At 37.1% G+C, this 23,156-nt stretch overlaps 1 protein-coding gene across 2 annotated transcripts in view; it reads right to left on the bottom strand.

Annotated features, from left to right (window-relative positions):
* Window positions 1-23,156, bottom strand: part of PRIM2 (primase (DNA) subunit 2) — a 100,611-nt gene that overhangs the window by 60,716 nt on the left and 16,739 nt on the right. For both annotated transcript variants that reach the window (XM_017834820.1, XM_017834819.1), the window contains exons 5-6: window positions 20,212-20,307; window positions 19,216-19,353 (exon numbers count right to left, since the gene is read on the bottom strand). In XM_017834820.1, coding sequence (XP_017690309.1) covers window positions 19,216-19,353; window positions 20,212-20,307 — 234 coding nt within the window. The remainder of the gene's footprint in view (window positions 1-19,215; window positions 19,354-20,211; window positions 20,308-23,156) is intronic.

The following is a 23,156-nucleotide window of genomic DNA, read 5'->3' on the forward strand; positions in this document are numbered from 1 at the left end:
AAAGAGGAAAGGGGTAATGTTTGGAGTGATGACGTTTGTCTTCCCAAGTAACTGTTACACATGATAGGGCCCTGCTCTCTTGGAGATGGCTGAAGACCTGCCTGGACATGGGAAGCGGGAAATTAAGTCCTTGTTTTGCTTTGCTTGTGGCTTCTGCTTTACCTATTAAGCTGTCTGTGCCTCAACCCACAAGTTTTCTAACTTTTACACTTCCGATTCCCTTCCTGATCCCAGTGGTTGAGTAAAGAGCAGCTGCGTGGGGCTTGGCTGCTGGCTGGGGTTAAACCACATCATGGCTAAATTAGAAAGCAATAAATAAGTAAAATGTAATAGCCCTAAATAGGAGCAGGTGACAACATCCATGAATGTTCAACACTGCAAAAGGCTGAGCCCAAGAGGGAATCACTATGCATGGAAGCCATGCCACCAGGCAAGCCCCAAACCCTGTTCAGAGTCCATGGTACCAGTCACAGCTTGACAAGAGAAGATGACTTGTTTGATGTGACCTTCTTTTGTTCACAGTATGTGCGAGTTGGTCATAGAACCATTTGGTGGGTGGACCTTGGCTAAGGGTCAGACTCCCACCCAACCATTCACATACACCCCCCTCCTCAACAGGAAGGTGGGAGAAAATAGATGAAAAAGCTCATGAGTCACTTACAAATTACCATTATGGGCAAAAGAGACAACCTGGGGAACAGTAAGTTAATGCATTGAGAATTAAAATAGAGCTGGATGGTGAGAAACAGACAAAAATCAAAACGCCACTGTGCTGTGATCCTCCTTTTCTTCCCAGGCTCAACTTTACTCCTGTATTACCAATTTCTTTACCCAGCCCTACTAAGTGGTGCAGGGTGGGTAGAAAATGAAGAGAGTTAGTCAAAACCAGTGTGTGGTGTTTTATTTAAGACTGCAATGCTTTCAACTATGTGCTCAAAAAGACATACTAATGGTAAGCTGTCATGCAGGTTTCTTTATTGTACTTCTGTTATTATTTTACCAATTAATTTATCTTTTACTACATTCTTCGATGAAATAATCTATATATTAACACAAAGTACAAAAACCTTACTACCAGTGAAGTAGTATTAAAGATGGACAGCTCCCTTGTACCATCTAGTAAGAGGCAGTTTTCTGCCAGGTAAGACCTAATACCTTTCATTTTTACAAAGAGGCACTTCAGCTCTGTCTCTGACCTCCACTGCCACTTAAGTTGTTCTTCACTGAGTGTCATATCTGTAAAGAATGAAGAAAGCAATGTGTACATGGACTTATACCTGACTGAACACAGGCTACTAGTAATTTAGTTTGCCTGAGACTGTTTGAAACTTAGATAAAAGTAAGGATAACAACCTTCATCAAACCAGTCCCCATTTACTTATAGCACAAAGTGATACTGTTTGAGCATTTGCCTTGCTCTTGAGCTGGCAATTGCTAAAGCACTTTTCAACAGAGTGAAGTAACCACCTGACAGATTGAGAATTTCCAAGAATAATGTCACTACAGTAATACAACTGGATAGTATGCCATGCCAAGCTTGCACCAAACAAGGGTCAAAGAGGTCAGAGAGGTCAAAAGCAACATGCAAGGAAAGTCATAGAATTCCATCAGGGCTTCTGGGTAGAAACACACAGGTGATAGAACACAAGTTTTGCAAGCTAAACAGTAACGTGTAGAGACAATAAAATTTAAAATAAAAACCAAAATATTCTTCGTAAAACATCATTGTTTAACTCAAATTTTACATTTCAAAACCTAGTAAGTGATCAGGTAAAACATATCAAGGTCTTTCTGAATGCAGCAAAAACGTTTAAAATAGCATGCTTCATTTTCGCATATCAACAAATACTCAGAAGCAAGAATCTGCCAATTGCCACACCTGTTTTCAATATAAATGCAATGATTTTTTTAGATTCCTAATGGTTAACCAAGTACACTTAAGAAACACACCACCAAAACCAACCAACCAAACAAACAAAAACCCTCCACTCAAAACAAAAAGCAGAACTTTACATCACAGCCTATTACGCAGAAAACAAACAGGAATCTCTGTCAAAATCCCATAAACTTTAAGTTTAATGAGAATTTTTAATGACTTAGTTGATGTAATGAAGACTGGGCAAATCCTCACCTTTTTGAGAAAAGCACTCAGGATCAATAGGTAACTTGAAAAGGTACAGTAAGCAAATAGAAATGTAAACCAGTCTCACCATTCACCTTGTTCCTTACTGAGGCAAATCTTTTTTTAGGCGTGACACATTAGAACTTCACTATTCAAACACTAAATGAACATGCCTCCTCCAAAATTACTATCTACCACAGCAGTGATATATATCCCCAACTTTAATTAATAGTATAGTAAATGCAGTGACCACACTGTCTGTTTCCTTTTCCTAAATTTACATATGCTTTTGATTCAAGATTGAGATATTTAAAATATATAGAACACACTAAAAATATACATAACTCTTTAAAATTTAAAATATATATAACTTTTAGTTAGTGATTACAAGCATTTAAATGCACTGATACATCAACAAATAGTGATTATTTTGTAAGAAAAGAGTAATTTATTAGGACTAGCTTGCAAAACAGAATACCTTCATTTTAACCCATAAAATGCAGTTCTAGGGTTGGTTTAGAATCACTTTGTACATCATAGACCTTTCACTTCATCTTGCAGACAAATAAAATTTAACTTTCTAATACTAACATAAGCATGCGTGACACTGTCCTTCCTCATTAAAGACAAAGTTTCTTGGCTCTGTGGTCAGCAAGGGGCATGAAAAAATCTTTTCAAGTGCTCAAAGTACCTTTACATATCTGGTTTTTTTGAAATAGATGCCTCTTTCTAAGCAGATGTCACCTGTGAGACCTTCTAGTCTAATGCAGCGTAAGTGGATCGTAAGAGTTAATTAAACCATGCTTTCAATTCAATGCAGTACACAAGTGTATGCAGCACACTACTATTCTGACTGAAACTTCACAAACAAGGCTTATAAATGCAAGTACTAACTGGAAAATACAGGAAAGAACTTCTATCACAAAGGTATTGCTAACGGGGCCAGGATTTATAAGGTCGGCTCTCCACTTCTGAGGAACTACTGCACCTCATTACTTTTATTACTTTGAGAAAGACTGTTGCAAACTGCAGGAGGAAACTTTGTTACAGGAGGAAAAGAGTAAAACCCAGCTATATAGGAGCACTGCTTACAGACAAATTATGTCAGAAAACGTGTCAAGTATTTTTCAAGGTTATTTTATTGCTTTCTCTCTTGCCACAAGAGCAGACAACGGTAGAAGCAGCTAAACACATTCCAAACTGATTTATTCTGTTACTCAAGCCTCTGCTTCTTCATTGGTTTACCAGCTAGAACATCGGCAGTAACAGGGTTTCAGTCTGTTCCTGATGTGTGAGACAACTTGTATTTATATTGCCATTTAAATCAGGTAGACTCAAGCTGAAGTTGAAGCAAATCTGAACTACGCTTGCAATATATTCAAGTTCATATGCAGAAAAGTCATAATATGTAGAATCATGTTCAGAATGTACTTGCTTCCACTCATTCTAGACACGCACAGCCTTCACTAGAGACACCACCACAAATCCTAAGAATGAAATCACTATGTTAGCATGAACTGCCTTTGTTACTACTTTCCCCTACTTTTCAGAGTTAGCAGTCGCAGCATGGCATAACACAGATATGGAGCTGAAGGTAACAGAGCCACGCATCACTAATTCTGTTATCTCTGTAGTGACCTGCACAGTTACCACTTAAGCATAACTTTTTTTTTTAAGGCCGTGGCTCTACCAAAAATAAGCAGCATGGTTCATTCATCTATTTACTTTCATTGTAGACTGTAACAGAGTCGTGGTTTTGGTTTTTTTAAGCTTGCTGCAGAATTGGATTTGTTGCCAGGCAGGGAACACACAACTCAATGTAAGATATGACAGAACGAAAAGAATTCAAACAGAACACAAGTCTAGAGGAAATAAGATTGTAAGATGCTACGTCCTTGAAAAGTTTTAGACGTATCCTTGTGATATTAGCTAAAACCTGAAATACGTCTTTCCTACAAGGAACCTGGTATGCAATTTTATAGCAGTGCTGACAAGAACAAAAATCTGGGACTGGAAACAGAACCACTGTGACTCCAGAGCATCAGGAACAGGCTGTGCTCTTCGTACAATATTGAATGCAGGACAAATATCCAAATGCTCTAAATATCCAAATCTATCTACAAAGATCCAGTATGTAACATTTTCAGGAAAAATATCAAACACAATGGAGAGATCATAAACTAGAATGCTACGCAGAATAAGGTTAGGTGTGATGAATATAACCACATCAAGGCCAAGAACAAAGCTCTAAATACAGGATGACTCTCACAGTCAGCTGTCCACTGATGATGATATACTGCAGTATTTCATGCTACAGAAGACTTGAGGGAAACTGAAAGGATGCTGAAGGAAAATGCCCAAGTAATAGTCTTAGAAAGCTGAAAAGACAGGAAAACAGAAGCAGAGTTTTCAAAACAAAAGAGTGACTAGTTAATTAGTAACAGTTTTCTGGCTTATGGATAAGTCCAAATAACATCATCTTCCAGGATCAGCAGTAGTTGGTAAAAAAATATTCTGAGAGAGGAATCACTCATCTTCTAAAGATGATACAAAGCTTTTAACATATATTATTAAAAAAAGGAACAAGTACCCATTTAATAAGAATACAATAACATCAGGAAGAAAATAAGAGAGAAAATAAGAACAAGAATTGACCATAGAAATCAATGCTAAGCAGTCTCAACAATAATTAATGAGAAAAACATAATTGCTCATTTATGGTCAAATACTTGGTCTAGTTGATGCTAAACCTTATGAAGTCTAATGACTGAAAGTTTAACCTATATAGTCATAATATCACGGATAAAACATAATATCACCTCAAACACTGAAAACTTTCCATGCACCAGATGAAAATAAGAATGAGCTACACATCACAAACACATAGAAGCCTAGTAACTGTGAATGACATGCAAGCAGATTCATGACCATACTGTTAAGACATCATCAAAATTTTTAAATGTTGATTATTTCTCAACTTTTGCTTATTAGTTCATATTGACAGATACAGGTACATTAATTACAGAAGTGAAAATTAATGACATTTAGTGAAAACACTTATTTGCTTTTGGTGCACTACCAAGGGAATAAAATCAACATCATTTATATACATTCTAAATTAGTCCAAACACGTTTGTTTAGAATAAAGAGCTCAACCCCGTGTCCCATCTCCTCCCGCAGACGACCATGGCTATCCACAGCCCAGGGCTGCTCCCGCGTTCGGCGCTCCTGCGGCTCCCTCCGCTGGCCGCGGCCGGGAGGGGCAGCGATAACCTCGGCCCGGGAATTCCGCGCCCGGACGCGCACACAGCCCGCACGCACCTCCAACCGCAAGGAAAAAGCGGCTTATGCAGCTTGAGCATAAACCAGACTAGAGGCCACGGCAAGCCAGAATTTTCTCCCAAACCTCACCGCATGACCGGTGTGCTAACCAGAACTAAAACGGCCTCTGTAGCTAACAGAGAGAGTCAGCTTACAAAACATGGAACTGATAAAGAGCTGCTCCGAAATCCACTCAGGAGGCAAAATGTCCAACTGGACCACGTGACATAAGACGTGGAGCTGCAGCAACCCGGAGAGAAATCTCTTACATAGCATTTGATTTTTGGTATTTTGTCCGAGTTTGCTTCTCTGACAGTGAAAGTTTACTTGAAATCAAGCCCAACACAGAAAAGAATGCTTTCACAGACCTCACTTTAGAGCTGAATAAAGACTTCAGAGGGGGGAAAAAAAATTAAAGTCTAACTTGAAAACTGACAGAATTACCCAAAAGTATTTTGAAGTTTCCACATTTTGCCTTTTTAATCATGCAAATATAGAAAACTTTTCAGTCCAATTATGCAGTCAATGAAGTATAATTGCTGTACCACTTCAAAGTAATACTAAAAGTGCATAATTAATTAGGTTTTGCCAAGTGACAGGACACAGTAAACAAAAAACAAAAAAAAGGAATGTTACATATTGACTTTTCAAATTTCAGAAAATAAATAGAAATAAATTAGATCTTAAGTACTCCAGCTTCTAAGAGTACTGCTATAAATTAAAGACAAACGCAAGTTTGAGAGCGATTCTAACCTCTACATTTTCTGCTCATCTTTACCAACAGATTTCCAGACATTTATGCCTTATAAAGATTATTCAAGGAAGCAAAGAACTACCAAGTAGTCAAAAAGGGTTGAATAAGGAATCTACCAAGAAATCTCCCATGGAAGTCCATAGAACCTGACGGGATATACCTGAGGGTGCTGAGAGACCTGAAATCATGAACATTTTCCATCTTCAGCAAGCACAACTGAAAAGTCCTGTACTATGACAAAATAAGTCCCTGCATTGGTACAGGATGGTGGCCAACTCACTGGAGAGCAGATCTCCTGGAAAAGATCTGATGATCTGGTAAACAGTAGGCTCAATTTTGGCAGTAAAGACAGATAGAAAATGTAGAAGGTAGAATTCTACTGGACTTGCCCTAATAGATGTTTATCAAAATCTTTTTTCAACTAGGAATCCCCAAACTAGACATAATACTCTAGATGTGGGCTAATGACACAAGTAAAGGCAGAATTCCTCACTTCCACCTTCCTGTCAATACAGGTCTGTCGATACAGCCCAAGAATGCTGCCAGGGCACTTTGCTGGTGCATGCTGATCTTACTGTTTGCTTAGATGTGAACTACACTAGATCCAGACTGCAATGCTTATACTAAAAGTTTAAGCAACAGCACCACATAAATACAAGTGAACATTGCACTCAGATATACAATCTCATTGTGGTTGCTTTCACTATGCCATTGAAGTGGTTGAACGAACACACATCTGTGGCCAGGGAAATTCTTGGTGATTATGACATAGATTTCAGTAGTGAGATTCAGAAAAAAATGTAAGGAGAAAAGCTGAAGAACTAATCCTCAGCTCGGAGTAATCACTTGTCAGATGAGACTATGTTACCATCTGCTACACAAATTTCTATGGTGAACCATGTCTTTAAAATAAAAATTAAATTAAAAAATAAAAGAAACAACAATAACACACATATAAACAAAAGCTTCTGCCATTCTATTCCCTAGAGGTTCTCTTTGTCTTCCAGTTACTGTCACACAGGCAAAGGAGGTTATGAAAAAGAAAAGAAAATGGATTTCTTTTTTTGCAAATATCTCATATCCCTCTCCTGTTCATAATGACATTCATGACTGGGGAACAGAAAAGGCTTCCACATGAAAGAAGTGCTTACAATGACCCCCATACAGCTTCTGCACAGATTTGTCAGGAATGCTGGCAGAGCACCCTATGCAGCCCAGGCCAGGAGCTTTCATTGTCCACTACTCCACAGCTACTTCTTAACCCCCCAGCAGTAGAGCACAGTTTATGCTCACGCTCTGCCTGATGTATTCTTCCTTGCAACAACTGAATTCAAGTATCCCACATCTGCTCATGACAAAATCCAACTCTTTAAAGAGCCAGTAATAGGCTGTGGACTTCACATGAATTACCCACTATCTCGGAACCATTATAAATTCCCAAAGTCATAGACATAAACACAGTGCTGGTTTTAAAAGCATGCAGCTTGGAAGAATTTTTTATTCCTGCCTGTCTAATTATTACTTCAATCATCTCTCTGTTCTCATGGCAGGCTCTAACAGCATTATCCTACGGCATAAGAAAAATTTACAGATGAATAGAAGTGCCTAATAGTTTTCCACTAAAAAACGGAAAGTACTAATAATGAAAATCACATGTTATTCCCCAGACTAAATTTCAGCAAATGCACATCATCAGATGATCCACAGCACTTGTCTCTTTATTCTTCCTGAACTAGTTTCAGATTGAAAGTCCAACTGGACTCATTATTTAAAACTGGTTACTCTAAAATTGACTAGTTGTACTATGAGTGATAAAAGTACTCAGGAGGAAAGAGAAAGTAACTACAAGCATCAGTATGTCTCCTCTTCAATGACCCTTGTTTCCTATACAAGAACATCTAAGAACATCCCAAATTTAAAAGCAGATTAACCCCAAGATTTTCATTTGTTCAGCAGAAACAATCAAGAGAAAGAATTTCAGTAAAGTTTAGGAGCATGTTGTAATCTGTCTTTGAAATCCCACTTATTAAAATATCTAACAAGACAAAATGCTCTTGTGCGTGACAGATAAGAGACTCGTTTTGAATTTAAATATATCCTAAATTAATTCATAGCTCTTATTCTTTAGCCTACATCCTCCTGTTACATTTCTTTTACTTATTTGTTCATGCAATATGATCATCACCTTTTATTGAGAAACAGGTATTTGCTTTCTTTCACCAAGGGCTGTTACATGCCTAGCATTCTACAACAGTGCCTGAGAGACTAAACTCTTCCAACAATTCCTTTAAAAGCCTGTCATCTGGAGTAAGAAGCGATTAACAGTTTTATGCACTCACTTTGACAACTGGTAGTATTCTACCTACTTTCCAAAAAAGAAATGCAACATTTTCATGTTCCCCAAGGAAGATTCTCCTGATTCACACTTTAGTTTTTTAAGGAGAGGGGGCGGGGGAGTGGTGTGTTGGGATTTCCACTTTTTTTAAAATTTATTTTTACTATCTATAAATCAAAAGGATGGAAAAGAAACACAAATAATGTCTGGGATTAAAAAAGTTGGTAACAAAACAACCTTCACCTCACTTGGGCAGCATAACTAGGAAAATAACAGGGAAAACTCATGGGTTTTTCTATTACTTAAGAAGTTCTAAGCACTACATCCAAATTTAATCCATTTCTTTCATATGTACCTCTATAAACAGAGGTTGCAGCCATTAATAAACCATGTCATTTGCTTGTGACAAATGATAATAAAAAGACCTTTGCTTTCTGATATTTGTTCAAGACTACAGATTATTTAAATTAAACATCAATCTTTACAAACAGAAAAATATTAGTATTCACATGAAAAGAATTTGTTTACATAAATACAGAAAAAAAAATCTTTCACAAGCTACATGTAAATTGAAACTTAGTATCTTCATTGGTCTATTTTTCCCTGATACTTCACCTTGCTTTCTGCCTTTCTACAACTCAGACACTGAACAGCTAACTTAGTGTCCTTTCAAAAGTCTGCAGAGCATATGCATGATTTTACAAAATTTCACTTATAGTTGGACACCTCCCTGCGACCCACAGATGTTGAATTAATATATCATGATCTTCCAAAATCCATTTTTAACTACAAAAATAGATATTTTGTAGCAAAATTACAGTACTTTTGTGCCTCCTCCCTCAGACAGATGAGGCATCATCAAATGAGATGATAAAAATAGTTTACATATATACTTACACTTGACATGCAACCAAACATATATAACCCACACAGAACCTATGGAAAACCACTCCTGGTTCTCTATTTCACAGTAACAGAAGATCCAAGGAGTAACAAAAAGCAGCCCAGGTAAGGACATAGAGACATGCCTAATCTAATACAGTTTATTGCTACTAGACCACCTCCTACTTACACACCTCAAAGAGGAAAGAACACCATCTCAGACAAAGAAATTTCAGTCCACACCAATGTCAAAGTGCTTCACACAAAGCTACTGTTATCTTTCAGGACTCCAGTGCTTGTAAATGCAGACAGGCTTGAAAGACTGACAGATTAAGGTAGACCTGTAAAGGTGGAACACTGATCCCTCTCTCCTGAGCTAACTTGTACCTTTCTTCAAGCTGAACAGATCACATGAGATAACGACATGCAGATACAATACAGTACACCCCTCATGGAAATACAAGGCTACATCCTCAAAAAGGAATGGAAAAAGAAATGAAAAAATAACTACAAATATCTTGTTACACAGTAAAAAGTAGTTTGTATCAGTAGGTCAGTATGTCCCTGCAGGTCACAAGTTCAGGAATTTAGAGAAAAAAAAAAATCAGGAATGAACTATAAAATAACCTGAGATAATTCGCCAAATCAACAGACCAACCAGAATCAGCTGAGCATAAGACACTGATTGCCCAACTTTAAAATGTATACCTGCAGTCAAGATATTCAGGGATACAAGCAGTACCCTCCTGAGGCAGGGAGGTTGCTGGCCACTAGGAATAAAGTGATGATCCAATAGGAGCCTGGCAACAGAGTACAGGCATTTGATGCTTTCCTGGAGACAAGCCATTGTTCAAATAATGATCTGCTTCTTTACAAGCCAAAGATGCAAAATGAAGTCACAGATGGAAAGGGAGGGGGCCAGGCAGGGTACATCAACAGGCCCAATGCTACTAGAGCCAAGTTTAACTATTCCAGCTCATATTTTCAGCCTAGTTAAATCATGTTTCTAATATTTCAGGAAGACAGACTCCAGAGATCTCAGTGACAGCCTGTACAGACTGTCCAGAAGACAACAGGGTTTGATTTTGTTCTACAAATTCTGCTCAACTACAGTGCCTCTGAAACACACCCTGCTTTCCTATTTCCAGGAAAAAATATGCTGACAAATAATCTTCATTTACAAGAACTACAAAAAAGGTCCACTTCCTCTCTGCTATAAATATGCAAATTAGCAATTAATTGCAGAAAAATTACATTAAGAGATGAAATTTTCTTTGGGAAACCATAGTAAAAGGGAAAGTTATACAATGAGACCACCCAGAAATCAGCAATAGCAACAGTGACAGTGACTAGCATTTCTAGAAATACTCAGTTCATCTATATTTAAAAGTTTGAAAATAAATATTCAGTAACTTCAAAAGCATATTGCTACAGTTTTTCTGAAAAGAGTTCAAAACACTTGAGTTGTGTAATCAGTAAAATTAGTGGGGTTTTTTTAATTAGTCTTACAGTCGAATTTNACACATCTTGGCAAAGGCATTTGAGATGAAACTTGTGCATAATTTACTCTTACACTTGCTGCTTAAAGAAGTGCTCCAACTTCTAAAAAGACTCTATATTCTATCAGTCTATCACCTGATGTGACTATGAGGTGTTCAATTTATTTCATGTCTGATTTTGAGGTACTGACAGTCATTTCCCATTTTTCCTTCTGATTGAAAACAGGATTTAAGATTTAGTCCTTCCCCACAGGTCAGCTGATCTTCATCATTAATAGGGATGGCAAAAACACGTTAATGTTCCACATGCAACGTACATTCCCTGGCTTAGGATATCGTAATAGTTTACTCAGGAAAATAGCCACTCTCCATATTTCATTAAAAAATGTATGAGAAAAAAAATAATGTAATTGAAAAGCTAGTCATCACAATTTTTAGTGATTCAACCCATTTCTTTTTGCTTGCTCCATAAACTTGCTAAGCCAGAACACAGGTGATGAAATCAACTCCAGATAGATACTGCTACAGCTATCACATACAATTAGCTGTGGGTCACAGAAGCCCATAAGAAAACAATCAGGAGAAAATGCAAATTTGTCACACAGTGTCATCCCGAGACATGGACTTTTGTTTACTTACCAACCGCATACGCCATTACAGTTCTTTCTCACTGACTGTAGTGCATCATTCCCCAATTACTGTTACCAGTATATTAATAAATTACATTAAACAGGTGCCAAATTAACTGAGACAAGTTTCCAGGTTATCACATCTGCCACACAACATAAAAATCAAATTGTACTTGCAACTAATATATTTTATTCCAGTGTTTTTTCTCAAATTTGGGGGACATCTTAACACTTAAGTAAGCCTTTCCCATGCTTCAAATACTGCAAATCCTGCTTTGTTAGCTTGACTATCGTGAAATAACTACATGGATTTGAAGATCAAAGCATTTCCATACAAATCAAACCAGACAGGAGTATGCAAAGACCACAGCAACTGTTTACGATGCAAACATAGTACTCAACAAAATCTTATGCTCTGTAGTAGATGCAAAAAGCAAGTCAAGAAACAGAAAGACAAAATACTGAATACAGTTAAATTCCATTTAACCTGCTAATATTATTTACAATTACTTTACGTTGTCAATCTATGTGGTCTCTAGAAGGAATACATGTACTTCAATTAAGGATGTATTTCAGAAAACAGCCAGCAATGGGACAATTAAGGGGCCATGGCAAAAAAATAAAAAAGCCCACAAAGAAAAGTACAGCAAGTTCCTTTGTCTTGCAGGTAACAATTCCACGTACAGGCTTCAGTTTTCTCTGCCACACACACTCTTGAAGTCATTGCCCTTAATATCACTTCTCCCACTCAAAAAATTTTACCATTTTATTCAGTAGACTTGTGCCCTAGACAATGACCTTACAATATCTCAGAAAAGCACTGTTGCTTCTCTGCAAAACTTTCACTGCAAACTTTCACCTGAGAGATTCAGAGGACAAAGTCACTGTAATCACGTTTTACCTTACACTGCCAAAGTTACTACATTACTAACCTTGTATTTGCATATTATAAAAATCATCCATTTACGTTACAGCGAATTACTTTAAGTTAACACTGGGAACATAACACCTGAAATGAATTTCAAGTGACAAGACCATCATCAATCATACTTTCTCAACATTAATGCCACTACACAAAGCCTTTTGCTTCACTGCTTGAAAACATAGGTGTTTTAGGACAAAAACGTTTTGCAGATGGTCCTATACTGATGCGTCTCCCAAATTAACAGGTTCTTTGAAAATAGCATAAATCAACTGAAATAGCATATTTGACTAATATTTAATTTTAAAAGACAAATCATTACAAATATTAGTAAAGCAACTTACTTGAGCAAACATTTCTAATTATTTAAAAGATACACGCCAAATCAGGAAAGCAACCAATAAAAAAATATACAAATTTAGAAAACACCATGAGGTTTTCTTTCTGCACCACATCCTCCAAACCCAACCATTTGATTCGTAGACATTTTATCAGATTACGCAAGATCATATTTCAAGGTAAAAAGAGCAGAAATTAAATTAGGGAAAAACACATTCCACCAAGATTGTATGTATTAACACTGGAATCAATTTCTTAAAGTACCAGTTTATGCTATTTCCAGTTTATATTTTAATTTGAAGATTGTTAGTTCCTATATGATGTTCTGACAAAGTGTTTTCACAAAAGCAACTTTTTTGCAGTAATAATAATTCAATAATTCAAAGACCAGCCAAGTTATTACTTCAATTGCTAGGCTCAAAATGGTGAAAAAACAGGCAGGATTTAAATACAAGTATGATAAATCTACTGAAAAACCATCATTAGACTATGAATGGAAAGTTCAGTTATGCTATCATGAATAATTACATTTCCTGAACTGTAATATTCATTATGGTAAAATGACATGATGATTCAATTTAGTTGATGCAAATACTGATAGAGACATCCCAGTCAGAGTCAGGTTTTTCAGTATCTAGGATCCCCACCTCTTGAATTTTTCTAAGAGCTGTTTCAGAGAAGGAGCCCAGGAAACATAGAAGCTAACACGACTCTGTGAGCTGGAACCAGAGTGCTGAACTTACCGCCCTCCAGCATCCAACCTCAACAGATCTACAAGCCTTGTGACTAAAAATTAAAAGAATAGCCATAGTTAACCCACCACAACCTAAGGGCCAAACTCCCACCCAGCTACTGATACAGACAGGGAGATGGCTTATCAATTACCACTGCAGGAAAACAGACTCAGCTTGAAGAAAATTAATGTGATTTACTGTCAGTTAAAACAGATTCAGGTAGTGAGGAGCAGAGACAAACATTAAGCCAACGCCTTTGCTCCCCTGTCTCTTAAGCCAAACTGTATTCTTTCACCCCAGACTCCCACACCTTCCACCCAGGGCAGTGCAGGGGGCGGACAGGACAGCAGGGGCAGCTGTGGTCAGTCTGGAACAGCTCCTCTCCACAGCTCCTGCCTGCTCACATATTTCCCCTGCTCTGGCATGGGCTTTCTCCCATGGGATGCAGTCCTTCAAGAATATAAAAATCCTTAAGCATAGATTCCCCACAAGAACTCTCCACTTGCTCCAGTGTGGGTTCCTCCTGGGTGGCATGGAGACCCGCTCCAGTGTCATGGAGAGTGTCTCTGCTGCTTCTCACTCCTTTTGGCTGCCTCCTCCTCTCTCTGCCAGGTGTTTTGCCCTTTCTTACACACACTGTCCCCAAGGTGCCCTCCCTTGGCTGTGGGTTCACCTGTGCCCTGTGGTGGGTGGATCAGAGCCAGCTGGAAATGTGTTTCCAGCACAGGGCATCCCTGTCCTCTCTTCACAAAGCTACCCTGCAGTCCCTGTTGCCAGGCCACTGGCACCCAGTACACAGGTTTAAAACTACTAGTGTTATTTTAATAATAAAAGGAGCATTTTATAGGCTCCACCCGAAATCATAACCTCTATGTAAAAGATTTTCTGATCAATCACATAGGAGGAGGATTTGTATCAGACACTAAGTACTAAACGGTACTATGAGAAAAGCAGTTTAAAAAAAATCTAAACGCATCTTCAGAAATGACATTATTTCAGGGGATCAAACAGCACAGGGAAGCTCACACCAAATGCTGCAACACTTGGGGTAGGCGGGAGGTGCTGCCCACTGTCAGAGACTGAAATGGTTAATGATTTATGCATTCCAGGAGTTTGCAGGCTTTTGACTTTTGCATTATACCTCAGATGGGCAGTTGGGCCCATCCCTCCAGTGCTAAGCCCTAAAAAGGCAAACAACTCCTCGTCCCAGGGAGGTGCAAAAGCATGCTGAGGGTATATAAACTGACTGGTGACTTTGGGATTTTGGGGTTCTCCTTCTCCCCCACCGCCTGCGAATCAAGAACATCGCTCTCAAGCATCGCTGGATCAAGTGGGCAGTGACTATGTCCATTTCTTTTGCACTCTCAGCTTCTCTTTTCCCTTACTCTCATCCTGTTTTTTCTCCCCTCTAAGCAGTTTCTCCTCCCCCCAAAGGTTATCTCTATGTTGCATTGTTGTATGACAACACCCAAAACACTAGCATACCCGTTGATACAAAATTGTTAAAATAAACTTTGTTTTCAGACACCAATTATTTAGTGTCGTTTCACTTTAATCCACCCCAAGGGAATTATTGATAAAAACCTGAGTTACCCCCCCTCCCCTTTTCCTGGGGCGGGTCGTAACACCCACCCCTACACCCCTTGTGGTTTTCCAGACAGGGCAGGAACTGTGGAGACAAACTGCTGTCCAACACCAACTCCATTTCAAACCTGTCAGACAACTGCCAATGTAATATTGTCATTTTCTCAATTATTTGAGGACACTGTTGATAAAGGCCAGTTGCAGATTATGATTTGTCAGCTCCTTCCATCCTCTCCCCCTTCTGTCCCACTTCAGATTTCTCTGGAGCAATCCCAATTCGTACAGTATTGAGTACAACACAGTTCTGATGTGGGTCTGCTGGTCTGAGCCATAACACTAAGGTGAATCTTCTGATTTAAAAAAAAAAAAACAAAACAAAACCACAAAACCAAAACAAAACAAAAAAACACAAACAAACAAACAAAAAAAACACCAAACACAAAACGACCAAAAAATCCTACTTTCCTCAAATATAAGATCCATATTTTTGTGTATTAGCATAAACACAGTGAAACCAACCCTCATGAATAAAACACAAAGCAAACTTTGATTAATTTAAATTGCGTTAAGTTATAAAACAATTGTAGAGCTAACATTACAGCTTACATGCTGTTACAGAAAATGTTTAAGCCTTCCTCTAGTTTAATCATCATTAATGGCACAGGGAAATTATTTACTATCAAATGGGTCAGAGAATACAGAAAGGTCTTCCCAGTATTGATTTTACACATAACATTAACTTCTTCAGTTGCACTTGGCAATTGCCAAGAAGGCTTAACTAATATTAACTCCCCCTGTTATTGAGCCTCAAGGAACAGCCACAGTCAGGATGTCAAACTTATTTTTAAAGGATAAACCAAAACAGCTCAGTGCTTCATGGGCTTGACTAGAAAGTGATTAAAGTGTAACTGACTGAACTGAATTTCTGCCAGTATCAACATAAAACTTTTTTAAAAGGTCAGTCCTATGAATTATTTACTGTTCTTCAAAGCTGTGTCAACACATCAATTTACTCTCATTCTATTTCTCCTTTACAACCCCGACTAGAATCACTCTGTAACATGCAGGATGGTGACACAAGTCTGCAATGTAGTGAGCAATGTAACAAGACTAGGTAACCACCCAAATTATTCAATGCTTTCAAGACCTAGGAAGAGCAACTTTAGCACAAGCACAGTCCCATGAGGTGTACAGCTTCAGAGCACCTTGGAAAAGACAGGGCAGGCCTTCATCATAAAATCACTCCTGTGTAGGCATAACTCCTTCCAAAAACCTGTGCATGTGACTGCTTGGAGTAGCACCAAATAAGCTCCAGGAGGCAAAACATGCATCAAGTACTAATAATCAATATTATTATATTCTTATAACTGCAAACCTACCCATACAAGAAAACTACACTGCTTTAACTTTGAAGAATTGAACCACTAATGAAAGCTGTAAGAAGGATTCCTCAAAACTATATGTTTGAAAGACCATCTTTCCACTGTCTATAATCAGGGTATTTTGTCCCTTAGAAGCTTACAACAGACCGTCAAAGTCAGAAGTATTGGCCAAAGTCAAACTACCCCACAGAAGATACAAGTATTTAACCTAATTTTATGACCCTGTGAAGATACAAACCCCTTCTTTAGAAACAGCATTCAAGCCTAATTTGGATTATCACACTGTTAAAATGTTTAATTCTCAAATTCAAATTAAAAAAGGATTGCCCATTGGAAAGTGCTGAAAACAAAGTGTAAAAAGCCAGATGCTGCAAATCACTAAAACATACTCTCAAAGAAAACATAAGTAATGCTTACTGAAGTGGTAATGTTATCAAATACATTCATTAAAAGACAAATTAAATAACCAGCCCAGTGATGATGTTTAATGCTCTATTACTTCTTAATTAAGTTTGACCATGATGCACAACTTCTGTGCAAAGTCAAGACCTCTATACTACCAAAGTGCTTGAAGTGAAGCACATTTCTCTTGACTGATTTCTCCTCTGCAGCAGACACTCCCAGCATCCATGTCCTACCACGTACAGCTAAAACAGCTGTACTTGCAGAACTTAGGTCTACATCAAAGACTATTTCAACAACCACTTTTCACAAACAATACTGGAATTGTGCTACTGTGTCACAACTTCTGTTTAAATGTGCCTCTTCAGTCCAGATATGGTTGAAGAAAATCATTAAAGATTATCCTCCAAATTTGTATGTTGCAGAACAGCAACCATTACCATCTTTAGATTTGAAAAAGATTCCTTCATACAATGCTTTATTTAAAAGTGTATTCTTACAGTTTTACTGAAGTGTAATTCATGCTTATAGTTTTGTTCCACTGAAAACTACACTAAGTATCCAGCTACCAAGTATCACACTTCAGTTATGCCTCTGCTGTAACAGAATAAGGTTAGATTGACCTCTGTAAAACATGATGGAATTTTGCCCTTCATTTCCAAAAGACTCCAATTAATAATATTCCTAGCATCTCTTAGCAGTGCACTGTCCTGGTTAAAAATAGCTGAAACACTTTATTAAACACAGTTTCTCACATTAAACTGTGATCAAAAACCCCTAACTTCAATCAAAAGCTCTGCAATAGAACACTAATCCTCTTTTATTCTTTAGTCAGAAAATATGGTCAACTTCAATAAACAAAGGTTATGCATTAAAACAAAAAATTAATGCAAACCTGAAATACTGTAATAACTTAAAAGACAGCAGTTCTGTAGAAGATAATTTTCCTAGCTCACAAGTGTTCAAATTTCTAAGCCATGACTACAAAGCATAATATAAAGAAGTTTTATATAGTGTGCGTATATATATATGTACAGATGAAGTATCTATATTTACTATAAAACAGCTATTGGCTTTAACAAAGTAATCTGGGTTAAATTAATAACATGTAAGATAGGGTGCGTGTGTTCATATGTAATATAGTGCATGTATTCATAAGAAAAAGTTGCAGATTTCTGCTCAGACCGAAAAGTCAGGAAGCCTACTCATCACAGTTCCTACTGTTTTTCAGACTTCTCAGCTACTTACACAACAGGCAAATTCCAGAAGTACACAAAGCTTCTCACAAGTACTTTAAATAGATGCAGATAACCTGTGTACTTAGCTACACTTCTATAGAAACATTAATTGTTTTTAAATCCTACATAAATGTTATCAGCTTTCAGCAAGAACATTATGCATCAACTGAAATAGATATCTCCAGTTGCAGTTGTATTAAAGAGTTCTAATGAAAATGTTCACATAAGAGTATCACAATTTTCATTGCACATTAAAGAATTCCACAGGCTCCAGTTATATTCAAAATTAAGAAGATGCCAGTATGCCAATTTTCTAATTTGTTAAAGGAAAGCATTTTTACCTCACACTGTTTGTTTACTAAACGTTCATGGTCAACCTTGATATTAATGTGACATAGCAATACAAGGCTTTGAAAACACATTCAAAAAGCAATCTAAACTGCCTTCATGTTATTCAATGCTGCATATTCTTGGACTAAAATTCTGTGCATTAGACACGGTCACCAACTTTTAAACCCAGTGAACCATAAACTGGCAATTCCTGAATTGATCACCGAACTACTAACAGAAGAACATTCACATACAGTATTTACTATAGATGTCCTAACCAGATGTGATATCTCAAATATTCATACAACAAAGACTTAACTTTTGCCTGATATGTTCTGACTTAGCTCATTTCAGTTCTTACTAACAAAAGAAAGAGAAAAATTAAAAAAAACTATTTTACTTGTTCCAACAAAAAACTGTTGCAAAATGTTGCGGGAGAAAACAGTTGTGTGCATAGGGCTAACATTTTGAATGAAAGGTCATATTACTGTCTCTGTGAGAAACAATTCTAAAATCCTCTAGCAGAAATTTCTTTACAATGCGCATCATAAGCTAAATTCCATTTAAAATTTATGAACACTCAGCTTATAATGAACTTTTTTAGTGCTGTCAGTGTTTTTGATAGCATTTCTGGTATTCTACAGATGGAAGCAGATAAATTTAAAAGTCCAAAAAAGCTACTGTCCCAGAGTGTCACTAAATAACGCAACAAAAGTTGTAAAAATCAGACTGTCTGACTTACCGCCAACGCTTTAGATAATTTTGTTCTATAGTTATTCAAAACAATTGCATCAATCTCCTTAAATGGCACATATGCAAAGCCATCTTTAACAAATACTCTTCTGGTTCTAAATAGATCTACAGCATCTGCAAGTCCAACCTGAGAAAGAAGAAAAACACACATTTTGGAAGAGCAAAATAATGCAGTAGCAATGTTTACAGCCCTGAGATTCAAGATGGACCAGTAAAGCTTTAAGTCTTTCTCTGTCCTTTAACACTGTCTCCAGACAAAATGCAAGGATTGTGAAATTACACGCTGACTTTAGGAACAGCTGATCATTATTTTGGTGGAAAAATACTGTTTGCTTACGGAAAGTCATCCAACTCATCGAAATAAGATACTTCAAAGCTCCTATCTACAATTATTAACTCATTTATGTAGCTTTGCACTGCTTAGTGATTTGATATTTGAAAATGGACTTCCGCTGGCCTTCTGTTTCAGATGTCTCGAAATATTTGATTCATGTAAGCTACATTTAAGAGGTCTTGCTAACAGATCTGGAACCCAATTTCGCTCCAAAGAATCAGTGGGCTCCATTTAGAAACTTCTTTCCTCTCCCCTTGTTCTCTCACAAAATGAATTCCAGATTAATAAAATCAGACCAAACATAGTTTCAGCAACAGATATTTGAGAATGTCTCCATCCTGAATTGTCCTTCAGCCAGGCAAATTAAGTCATTTGTCTGGGAAACATTAAAACTTAAGGCCATTTCTGTGTCAAAAGCAAAGGATAGCAGAAGAGGACAGAAGACATTCATAGTAGTTTAAAGCTCCCTTCATTTTCCCAGTCCCTCTCTCTACCCTTATACCCACATGAAGCAGAGAAACTCTCATTAGTCTCAGTTAATTTAGATAGTTGGATTAACTGTTAGTATTGGGTAAACTTAAAACTAGTAACTGCACATTTAACTAAGAGAGAACGAATGCAGATCTGAGGAACTTAGCAATTTCTACTTACCTTATAGAACATTTGTTCTTTTACTTTAGGCAGACTGAGGCCAGGAGTTGATGCACACAGCTCATTTGCCAGTTCAGTTTTCAGGTCTTCACTAACCTAAAATGGAGAAGTTGTTTTAAAACTGCTGAAATACTTTAGAATAAGGCTTTTTTTAACTAACATGAATGAAAAGATTACTTCAACTGTAAATATATCACCAGTTTAGCTGAAAAGGGAAAAAGAATTACATATTCAGCACGTGAACACTAATAATTAATTAAGCAGAAACCAGCAAAACACTAGTGGTCCATAGTGTTAAGCAACCTTCCTTATGAAGCAAAAGGTCAGATTTTAAAATAAAATAATTTTAAAAATTAACACAAGAACTGGAAAACATACTTTTTAAAAGTCAATCTCTTTAAAATAAAACTCATGACAATCCTTGCTCATGTCTGAATTTATTATATGTATTAAAACAAAGCAGGATGAATCAATGGCACTTAGTAAGGACTTTGTCAGATTTTTAACAAAAACATCACTTTCAGCTCATTTTTAAATCCTGACTTTTAACAAAATTATATATAATCTTATATTCATAAATTTAACTCTTTTTTTTTTTAAGGACTGAGAACAATGGTATATTTATTGTCCTCTAAATGTTAGCGCTTTTCCAGGTAAGTTAAGCAGCAATGCTCTATTTAACAACTTGAAGTATTTAACCCAAAATTTCTAGCTTGAAAAATCACAATGTTACACTTCCTAATACAAAAACTTAAATACTGCGTATACATTAACACACATCACAGAATCATAGAATATCCTGAATGGAAAGGGACCCGCAAGGATCAGAGTCCAACTCCTGGCCCTGCACAGGACCATCCCCAACAGTCACACCATGTGCCTGAGAGTATCATCCAAATGCTTCTTGAACTCTGTCAGGCTTGGTGCTGTGACCACTTCCCTGGGGGCCTGTTCCAGTGTCCAACCACTCTGTGGGTGAAGAACCTTTTTCTAATATCAAACCTAAAACTCCCCTGACACAACTTCAGGCCATTCCCTTGGCTCCTGTCACTGGTCACCACAGAGAAGAGATCAGTGCCTGCCCCTCCTCTTCCCCTCACAAGAAAGTTGTAGACTGCAATGAGGTCTCTCCTCAGTTTCCTCTTTATAGCTTTCTTATATTGTGGTGCCCAAAACTGCATACATTTGCATAATATGTTCTTGATAAAGTATAATGGAAGTAGTCCCTGAGTGAAAGGGATTAAGTGTTAAAAAACATAGAATACCTTCTCAAAATATAGATGGACAGAGATGTCATCAAAGCATAACGTTGTGAGACACTGCAGTCCATAAACTGGATGTGTGCTCCATTATCTATGGTGAAGTGATGTAAGGTTGCAGTTAAGGTAGTTCTTAGAGACTAGTCAGGAACCAAGCCCAGGCCATCACATGCAACACATGCCCAGACTCCAAATGCAAGATAAAAAAGACACTCTGTCCTCCCCCTCCATGGAAAGAGTTGTGCATAAGCAGTTTTCTTCTCTGAATGGGGCAGAATATCTAATTTGGTGATCAACAATGACATGCAGTTAAATAGGCATTTGAACAAAATTTTTTTCCTTCTCGATTGAAAAACTCGAGAAAATGAAACAAAACACTTTTCTTGGAATTCATAGGAAGGACCTTTTAGTTTCAAACTTGCAGAAGTACCTCAGCAAAAAAAAAAAGTGATTTGATAGATGCATATGAAATGGCCAAGGCAGCAATGTCAAGAAGGTTTATGGTTACCCTGTCTGCATCTTGATGTACTGTCTCAGGAAAAACAGCTTTAAAAAAGACAGAGGAAATACACAGTAGCATTATATTTCAGCATTTGAAAATGTAAAGCTCAGGGAAAAAGAGCCTGTAAGGAAACCATTTTTCTTTAACAAAGTAGCTGTATCAAAACAATTAAATGAGTTTCTGTAAATGCAACTAGAAAACATTTTCTATAAAATGTTCTCATTACCAATCTACTTCTTGATAGACTTTGAAAAATTCCTGCTTTTCAAACATGACACACTAAACCATATTCAAATTTCACACAATGCTACTAAAACCCCGCAACTCCCTCCAGATGATCTATTTCTTGTCTAAATCTAAGTCAACATATCGGCCTGTAAGGATGTCTTTCACCTGCTATAGACCAAAGTTCAAATTTTAATTCCAAAATAGTCGCTTCCATTTTTCAAGTCTAACATTTTTATGCTTTCTTACTAGAAATTGTTTAAGACAGCCCAGTCTATCATGTCATTCCAAACCCTCAGTGACAGTGTCTTTGAATAAAAACAGCATAACACATTGTAGTTGCACTACACTTGCATTATTTCTTCTAGGATATCTAATTAAAAAACACATCAACCCAAGCCAAAGACAGAGTGGGTGGTTTTTTTTTTTTGCAGAACACTACTAAAACAGTCCAGAGACTGTTTTATAAACAGGCCAACAACACTGAGTGGAGAACAAGAATTTGTTCTTCCAAAACCAATTAGCTCATTTTCATCCACAAAACCACTTTTTTCAGTATTACACTTAATTTCAATGGGGTTTTATCTTTAAGACACACATAATTATACTGACTCCAAACTTCACAAGTTGTCTAGCTCCTTCTTTATTAGTAATTTGACTATCTGTACAATTAGTAATTTGTACATCTGTACAATGAGTAAATTGTACAGATGTAAAGTCACAGTGATTTTACTTTTTCTTGCATGTACTAGCAAACAATTTAACATTGTTGGGGTAAAAGTTATCCTGGTGAAACCTCACAAAAAATAGGTTAATGGGCCATGACTGAAGATTTGGATAAGACTGTGGACAGTGTTCCCAAAAATAGTTTTATCAAAAATTGTATTTTTTAAACAAACACAAATATTATTGCAAAGTACTATTTATAATATAAATAAATAATACCTATAAAGCTGTAA

This window comes from Lepidothrix coronata, unplaced genomic scaffold, assembly GCF_001604755.1.
Source record: "Lepidothrix coronata isolate B3197 unplaced genomic scaffold, Lepidothrix_coronata-1.0 Scaffold241, whole genome shotgun sequence".
In the NCBI taxonomy this organism is placed as follows: Eukaryota; Metazoa; Chordata; class Aves; order Passeriformes; family Pipridae; genus Lepidothrix; species Lepidothrix coronata.